Genomic DNA, 9,155 nt, shown 5'->3' with positions numbered 1-9,155 from the left:
CCTTGTTGCAGGTGACCGAGAAGATAAAGCTCTTCGATCAGGATTCATAATTTCTCGGAAATAAAATTACCTGAATTTGTTTTGGTTTTCAAGCCGCCATGTTTCTTGTTGCTACGAAAACAATGGGAACTGGGGACTAGCTTTCGCTGACCGTCTTAAGATCGTTGCACGGGCTCATTCTTTCTCTTCGGATCGACATCCCCGCTTCTGGCTACGAAAGTAAGTGAGGAACAAAATCCTTTTTCATCCTTGAACTGTCTTTTGTTTTTCCACCGTTTCAATGACTTGGATGTGTATTATAACGCATTCAATTCTTTGCGAGGTTAATTGTTGTGGGGGAACTTGATTTCGCCTTGTCTGTGTTAAGAAGCCAGCATGGCTACCTTTTACAAACAAAGATTAAGTTTTGGCTAAGTTTTATTCGTTCGATTTTAGGTAACTAGAGGATTAAAATGTCTCAACCTACGCGGTAAGTTTATATGTTTTAGTGGACAGCATGGTACCTTGTTTTGATTTTAATAATGATCGAAGCAGTTTCTCTTTGATCATTTTATATAAGCTTATAACCTTAATAATTATTAGTACTTAGTAATCACACTAAACTTATTCCGAACAGGACAAAATTTTAGTTCAAGAGATACGATCAGCTCAAAATTTCAAAGCGGTACTCATACTCACTAGCTATTTATGCAAGTGCTATCACCCCGAGACATCAGATTTGTGTTCATATTCACTGTGTGGCCTGCTCTAGTCATGCCAACATCAGCAGATTATTCTGATCACCTGTTCTCATACATGCCAATATTTATCAACAAATAGACCTCATTTTAAAGTGGCATAAAATTTTGTTATCCTTTTGTCTGGATGACAATGGGCCTTCGAATCCTCCCTAAGGATAAAACATCCTTTGAATTTTGCAAGTGGAAGTGAGGAAAAGAAGGCCAATTGACATAAAGACACTCTTTTTTATATAAGAATATATTTTATAAGAATGTCAAGGCTGAAATTTGCGTAATTTTAAGAATATTTTAAGAATAAACCCAAGGCTGAGATTTTGAAAAGGACTCAATTTTGTGGGTTGAAAATCTGTAAATTTATACAATACAATTGTACAACATGCTTTTAACTTATTCCTTTCTCTAAACAGCAAAACTAGCCAACAAGATGAAAAAACCTGCACTACCTTTAATTGATACCTAATCATTTTAAAATGGAAGTGTCATATTTACTGTAATTTAAGAATAACACAAGAATATTTCGGTCTAAAATTGGCAGAAAAATGAGAATATTCAGCCTGGGCTGGAAAAAATGACATCCTTATGAGATGAAAAAGAGTGTGTAAAAGAAAAGTAGTGCTTATGTATTGGCCATAACGGGGTCTTTAACACTCATTTAAGGTAGAACATATAAGGAGGAATGTTTTGCTTACTTAACCTTCGTCAAAAACCAATCTTGAGATCTTAAGCAAAATAATGTTTTACTGGTGGTCTAATTATTTCCTGTTAAGCCTTTACACCAAAGGCATTGTCCTTGGCTACAAGAGAGGCTTGAGGAATCAGCAACCCAACACATCCCTCGTAAGGATAGAAGGAGTAAACAGCAAAAAAGAAACAGACTTCTACCTTGGCAAACGTGTGGCATTTGTGTATCGTGCCAAGAGAAAGACTGTTGCCAAAGGAGACAAGAAAGCAAGTAAAATCCGTGTGATGTGGGGAAAAGTGATGAGACCCCACGGAAACAGTGGTGTTGTACGAGCTAAATTCAGGCATAACCTTCCACCAAAGGCTATGGGAGCTACTGTCAGAGTGGTACGTTGTTTGTTGGACTGTTTTTCTTTTTTAACTTGAGAAGAAAGCCAACATTTTGTTCATACTGCTGCTGGTTTCCCTGCAAAATGACATGTGAGGAATGAGTGAATAAATTCTGTGCTGACAATGTGTTACTACCCAGATCTGGGTAATGCTTTTGATTGGTTGAAGAAATTTTTGCTTGGGGCCTAACCAAGTGCTGCCTAGATTTGGGTAGTGACAAGCATCATCAGTGTGGAATTTCTGCATTAATTCAGTCCTCGTGGAAACCGCTGGTGGTGCTGCTAAGTGTCAACTGTTTTCTCGGGCTTAATTTTTTAGGTTAGAATTCTCAAATTTGAAGTTTGGCAATTTCCACTTGAAAAGGAAGAAGTTTCTCCCATTAGAACAGATTCAGATTCTTTTAAGGGAAAGTGTGAATTATTTTGTGTTTTTTTTTTTTTGTAATTTTTACTGAGCTGTGATGAAATGAATTCATTTTATTGTGAAATGCTACAATGTAGCATTATTGATTTCTAACTACACTTGAACAGAGCTCAGTTTGCTTATCAGTTTGTCAAAAAATGTTTTGTCAGTGTTACATAATGGTAATTGAAATGAGTGGAGTGCAATTTGGTCTGAAATCATACGCATGACTTTAAAATTGGACATGTGCGCAGTGCGACTTCAATTTGAAATCACAAGTATGAGTTAAGACCAAAATTTGGCAACACGAATTTCAATTACCACTTTATTAGAGCCATTTTGAACTCACAAAATCCAGTCAGTACCAATATTATGTTTGTTTCAGTAGCAGGCTAGCCGGTTTGCTGAAAATCAATTTGAAATGGAAAGCATGATTTCAGATGAAAACTGCACGATACTAAGTTCAATTACCACTTCATTACAACCATTTTGGAATTGCGGAATTCAGTCAGTACCAATTTTTTGTTTTCAAAACAGAAATGGCGCGATTTAGAACAGAAATGATGTGATTTAGAACTTGAATGATCTGATTTTGAACAGATGTGATTTAGAGAAAAAAATAGCTTGATTTATGAATAAATCACACTGCTGAGAGCCAATCAGATTGCAGGGATCACCAGTGATTTCAAAGTGGTTATAATAGAAAGTTTTTAAAGTTTGGGAGAAATGGAGTGTATCAGAGATCTTTAGATGTGAGGATAAGGATAACTATGTGGATGAGATATATTTTCATACTCTCAGAAAATAACATCCCAGAAAGCTTCATTATATGTATATGTTTTTAACTTGAAATTTTAGGACGGTTATTTAATATTTTTATTGTAGGGGGTTAAGTCCTCTCCTGATCGCAAATGATAAAACTTCTTAAATTTGATAGCATGTTTCCGCCACCAAGGCCTAGGCCAGGCATCAAACTTTTCATGAGATGAACCAAACTTGGTGAGTTAGGTTCATGAAAAGTTTGACGTTCGTCTGCGTGAGTTTGGATCATCCAACACAAGCAGACAGATAGAACGTCTGAAGATTGTCTCTGTGGTTAACATTGATCTTTGCATGTGACAAACTAAACTAATTGATTCAAAAATTGCATGAAAATGTATATTTAGGGTCATTCAGGAAAAATTTTAAAGAAAAATTGCTTTTTGGTCTGATTCAGTTGATTGGTTCTACGCGTCTGAAGTTTGACGTTTGACGCAAAAGACAATCTAAACTTCATTTAGGTCAACTAGAATCGACGCTGTTCTTTTAAGAGTCTTAACCGACATTTCAGCTATGCTGCCTTCTTCAGGGTACAAGACTAAATACTGTTTAAAAGTTCGAACTTTTTAAATGAACTCTTTAACAGTATTTACTCTTGTACCCTGAAGAAAGTAGCATTGCTAAAATGTCGGTTAAGACTCTTAAAATAACAGCGTTGATTTTACAATTTTTTAAATAAACAATAAGTAACTACTCTGGGCAGGATTCTCAATCTTTATTGCACAGCTCATTTAAGAGTTTGGTTCGTCTCATGAAAAGTCAGACGTTTGGCCTAAGCCTGAGACATGACATTCTCATTAAAACGCTTAGCGGATTGAAGACAGCTATCGGGCTTTCCTGCTAAAATGTCGGTGGTTGATGTGCACTCACCACTAAGCATTGAGAAAATCTTGTTTCTGTCTTCGAATCTAAAGTTCTTAATTAAGGAGTGATGTAAAAGTGGAGAATAGTCCTTTTCGCCAAAGAATGTTCAGTAGTGTTACTTTTGCCATGTTTAATCCAGTAACTTTTTGTATTTTGCAGATGCTGTACCCTTCAAGGATTTAATGTGAATTCTTGTACTTCACTGTTGTACAAAAATAAAATGTTCCCAATAATATTCCAGGTGACGGAGTCTCTATTTCTTCTTGGTTCATTACTTCGAAACATTGCGTGTGTCTGAAAGTGAAGAATGATCATCGCAGTAATTTTTCCAATTTAAGCAATTGGAAAGAAGAACCCTGAAAAAATCAGGGCTTCAATGGGATTCGAACCCGTGACCTCCGCGTTACCGGTGCGTTGCTCTACCAGCTGAGCTATGAAGCCACACATTGGGAGCGAGGTCAATTTATTAGTTCATATCTCCCGTGAGGAGTGAAATGATGTGAAGTATACATGAAATAATTCATTTTTGAATTGCGTGTGTGAATTGCGTGTGTCTGTTGTGAATTTCAAAAGAAAATGAATTTTCGGGCAAGTCCAAAATCAGAGCACCTTTCCAAAAAGGAAAAGACTTTATGAACACTTATTACTGAACTGGAGAACAGTGAAATAAAAATTCTAGGTCATTAAGTGACAGACAATGGGGCAAAAGTAAAGTAGGTGACGATAATTAAATGCAAACTATAACCCCCGCTCTGTATATTGTCGGTCAATAGTCTTCTTGCTCGTTGGGTAGCTCTTTGAAATATACCGATTCATAATGAAGATTTTCAAACATACTCCATACAATAGGTGAGATAAATACAGGAAACGCAAGGTTCCATGCACATTTTCAGTTCGATTTACACAGCTTTGAAATTGATTATAACATTCTCAGTTTCGAGAATAGTTAATTCTAAACCATAAGAAAAGATTTAATTAGATATTGAATTTTTCGCTATTTCTCTTTCACTTTTTACATTCAGTTCATTTTATTTGTCGAAAAGTAAGCCTTAGAAATTAAAAGGACGTTTGATCAATTCACTCTCGCGCATTCTTACGGTCTTATTTTAAACTTTATAGCGGAAGGACATCTGTGAGCAGGGAATAGGTGGTTTTCACGTTACGTCATCGCCGCCATGCTGGTGGACGGTAAACAAAAGATCGCTGATTAGCTCGCTTTGTTTGTCCACCAGCATTTGTTCATTTCACCATTGTTATTTGTGTCTCCCGAGATTGCATGAAAACCACCTATAAGTCAGCACAGAATTTGATTGTCGGCGAATTTCTGTAATCGTCAATCGTTCTGTTAGTGATAAGCTAGCCGTTGCTCACTCGTCTTGCTTGTTTGGGGCTGAGTCTTATTCCGGTCAAAAAAAGAGAGAGAGAGTGTCTGGCAAAATCAAAGATTTGTGAACTCGTGTCTGGCAAACTCTCCCAAGTGTTTATATATATACACAGCTATACGCACCTTAAAGACCCTTAAAACTTCATCTGCGCTTAACGAGTGTCTTTTGGTCCATAACTTTCAAAACAACTGCCCCACAGAATGTCACTGATAACACGTAACGCAAAAGAGTATCGAAGTATGACTACACAATAAATGTCACAAAATCTACCTAAGAGGTCCTTTAGGGATTTTCTGTCTTTACGTCATCCTAACCATTTCGTACTACCTACCGATTCCTCTCAGGATTCCTCTTGGCCCCGAGCTATGAAATGGCCCCTGTTCAAGCAAATCGAGATTTTTTCCTATATTGACTGTATGACTGTATATTTCATCTGTAAGTACTTTCCTTAATGTACGCGCGAGTTACTAGGGTGCCTCCTCGCGATTTCGCCTTGTGGGCGAAATCCCTGCGGGAGCAGAAAGCCTTGTATTCCTTTTTCATATAAAAAGTTATCATTATTTAAAGCTAAGCTGAAGAACTGCCCATCCTTTCCAGAAAATAAAATCCATTCGAGAACGCATCATACGCACATTCGTTTCCAATTTTAAAACAAACCTTTAAAAACAGACTTTAATTTTGATAAGTTATTCCTCTCCAACCACTCTCCGACACATTCCTGCGTTTTTCCTTAGAAATACGTTGTCTTAAAGTCCGCAGCCATCGTGTAAACCGCGCGAGAAATAACAGTGTCTAAATGATATACTGATGGAAATGCGACCACTGCCTCATGGCCTTAACACCCTCCCCCCCCCCCCCCCCCCACTTCTCTCTCTAATAATTACCTACACCTTTAAGCAACTGTGACGTTTTTTTTATCTATTGCTGTGATTATAAAACTGTTGTGTGGTCATTGAACTGATGTGTGTTCACAGGGTCGTAGCCAGTATGAGGCAAACCGTCAGTCATTTTGAGCGCGTTATCCCAGTGTCCGGTTTTACAGTGTACTCATCATTAAAACCCTAAATAAATAGGAAAAGAATTTAACCATGGACATTGCGTTGGTCATCATTTTTCTCTGGCTACGGCCCTGCAACTTGATCAGCTGAGTTTTTTTCCTCCCCCTCAATACTTAAACGAATATACATAAACAACACTAACAGCAGAAGGCTGTGATTACTGAACTCGTTGTGTGGTCTTTGAACTATTGTGTCTTCTCTGAACTTGACTGAAAAGAAAATTGAAGCAAATGGATATGCATACTTAGCAAAGGTCATTCCAATACTATTGTATGTCAGTAACCTGATGTTAAACTAAGTCCGGTTCTTAGATTGACTGGCCTGGCTTATTAGTCCTTAACTGAAGACGTTAAAGGAACTAAAAGAAGTCAAATGATTGAGCGAGTTCATAGAGTACGTAAACTTAATACCAGATGAAAATGAAAGAAATCGCATCATTTCTGTTTCGCACACAAAATGAGATTTTAAGGCGTTAGGATTTTACTTTCAACTAACCACCTGCTGGATCAATTAAATATTGGCACTCACCGAGTCTTGAAATTTCAAAATGGCTGCAATAAAGTGGTAATTGCACTTCGTGTCGCGCAATTTTGGTCTGAAATCATGCTTGTGATATCAAATCGAACTCTCGCTGTGCAATCATCTGATTTTAAAATCACGTGTATGATTTCAGACCAAATTTACTCCACTTACCCGTTTAGTTTAATTGCTGGTTTTCACTGTCACGCCATCAAAAATAAAAATAAAACAATAAATTCTAGAATCTGAGAAATGAAGTGAGGTTGATATAGAAAGACCCTCGCCAAGATTCAGGTCAGTGTGATTTTTCACACCCGTAACATTTTAAGAAATTGTTCACCCATATTAATAGAGCGCTTTCTATGAAGGCGCCATGTTGGTGCCCATCCGGATGGGCACCAACATGGCCTCCGGAAACCAACAGAAACAGTCTGTCACTGAGTTTTGCTGAATTCATCTCTCAAGGAACTCATAAACATTAAGGCAGTACTCTCCTAATAAAATGACAATTTAATTAAACAGCAAAATCCCTTAAAATAAGTCACTTTTTTAACCTACATGACAGCTGCGATGCTGCGTCACGCAAAAGCTTAGAAATCCAAGCGTATTGTATCACAAAAAGAAGAGCATTTTCGAAGTGAAAATCTGTGAAAATTTCATTTTTTAACTGCTCTAGTCTGACTTCATAATAATAAACATTTATAATGCGCAAGTTCCATAAAATGTTCAAATGGGCATGACAAGAATAAAAACGAAATAAAAAGGCTAAAAAGCTAAAATTACAATTAAGAGTAAACTTACAATGATTTAAAAAGCTAAAATTACAACTAAAAGTAAAATCACAATAATAAAACCAATTATGATAACAATGCATGACGGAAAAGGTGAGTTTTTAGCTTGGCTTTAAAAATACTAACTGTGCTGGCGCTTCTTATGTCAAATGGTAACGCATTCCACAGTTTCGGTGCAACACAGGTAAAAGAACGATCACCTAGTGTAGCTTTAGATTTAAAACGCGGATAACTAAGTAAAAGGTTATCACTAGAATTCCTTAGATTACATTTAGATGTAAGCCTAAGAGAAACGAGACGAGAAATAAGTAGGCGCTAAAAAATTAAGAATCTTAGAAGTAATTAAAACTATTTTAAACTCGATTCTATATTTAAGCGGTAACCAGTGTAATTCATAAATAAGAGGCGTTACATGACAAAATTTCTGTTCTCTAAAAATCAGTCTGGCGTAAGCGTTCTGTACTCGTTGCAGTTTATTCAACAGGCAGTCTGGTAGTCCATATAAAAGACCATTGCAATAGTCAAGGCGACTTGTTATGAATGCATGGACAAGTAACTCAGTTGACTGCCGTGAAAGATAATTTCTGATCCGACGTATATTATAAATATAGTAAAATGAAGAGGCACAGAGTTTTGTGATGGGTGATGCCATGGACAGCCTAGAATCAAACCAACAACCAAGATTTCTCGCGCGTGGCTCAAGATGAATATCTGAGTCACCCACGCGTATACTGATATTATCTAGCTTTTCCAGCTGTTGTGATGAACCAATGATGAGGAATTCAGTCTTGTCGTCATTCAATTTAAGTTAATTATTCAACATCCAAAAACGAATGTCTCCGGTGCAGTCTTCCATATTCCTCACCATAGCAAGTTGTTCAGCTCTGTTATTCGGGCTAAATGAGATGTAAACTTGTGAATCATCCGCGTAACAGTGAATCATGGGCAGATGATATTTAATTATCTCAAAAAGCTCACTCGTGTACAACGTGAACAATAGCGGACCAAGACAGAGAACCTTGAGGCACGCCGCATTCTAATTTAAAAGGTTTAGATGGTGACTCGTTGAAAGTAAAAACTTAAAATGATCGATAGCCAAATAGGTCTATAAAATGCAGCCCGCCATTTCATTGTAGCTTTAAAACTACACTTGTGTCGCACGTTTTAATAGAGGCACTTGTTGAAATTGACGAAATATGCAACTTCTGCGAACCGGAAAAAAGGGCAAACAATTTCCGTAACCTAACACCTTTTGTTTCGTTGTGGACTAATCAAGTAATCCTTACCATGATCGATTTGATGTTGATAGGCTGTCAAACAATGATCAATTGTTTCGTTTTCGAACCCTACCATACCCTACCATAATCGGAAATTTATCACATTAATTTTAAGACCAGTGATGAATTGTTTCATTTTCGAACGCTGATGTCATACCATATATTTCCTTACTTGAAGCAAAGCTAGGCCACACCCCTCAACTCAGCTTCCATGAACTAGCATACACAA

At 37.1% G+C, this 9,155-nt stretch overlaps 2 protein-coding genes across 2 annotated transcripts in view; one reads left to right on the top strand and one right to left on the bottom strand.

Moving 5' to 3' along the window:
* Positions 1 to 182, bottom strand: part of LOC140950080 (uncharacterized) — a 4,752-nt gene extending 4,570 nt beyond the window's left edge. Inside the window, exon 1 of the mRNA XM_073399252.1 lies at positions 1 to 182. This exon is cut by the window's left edge and continues 500 nt beyond it. Coding sequence (XP_073255353.1) covers positions 1 to 48 — 48 coding nt within the window. The 5' untranslated portion in view covers positions 49 to 182.
* On the top strand, positions 152 to 4,129 carry LOC140950100 (large ribosomal subunit protein eL33-like). The gene is made up of 4 exons (XM_073399277.1): positions 152 to 219; positions 436 to 469; positions 1,508 to 1,808; positions 4,056 to 4,129. The coding sequence occupies exons 2-4, from the start codon at positions 453 to 455 to the stop codon at positions 4,077 to 4,079; spliced, it is 342 nt and encodes a 113-aa protein (XP_073255378.1). The 5' UTR covers positions 152 to 219; positions 436 to 452; the 3' UTR covers positions 4,080 to 4,129.
* The last annotated feature ends 5,026 nt before the right edge of the window (positions 4,130 to 9,155 follow it).

This window comes from Porites lutea, chromosome 10 (assembly GCF_958299795.1).
Source record: "Porites lutea chromosome 10, jaPorLute2.1, whole genome shotgun sequence".
Classification (NCBI taxonomy): Eukaryota; Metazoa; Cnidaria; class Anthozoa; order Scleractinia; family Poritidae; genus Porites; species Porites lutea.
Note: the sequence above shows the minus strand (reverse complement) of the source record. Positions and strands in the feature narration are given on the sequence as shown.

Coding starts and splice junctions, on each gene's coding strand:
- LOC140950100 (XM_073399277.1), top strand. Junction 1,809..4,055: donor TGGGAGCTACTGTCAGAGTG/GTACGTTGTTTG, acceptor TGTATTTTGCAG/ATGCTGTACCCTTCAAGGAT.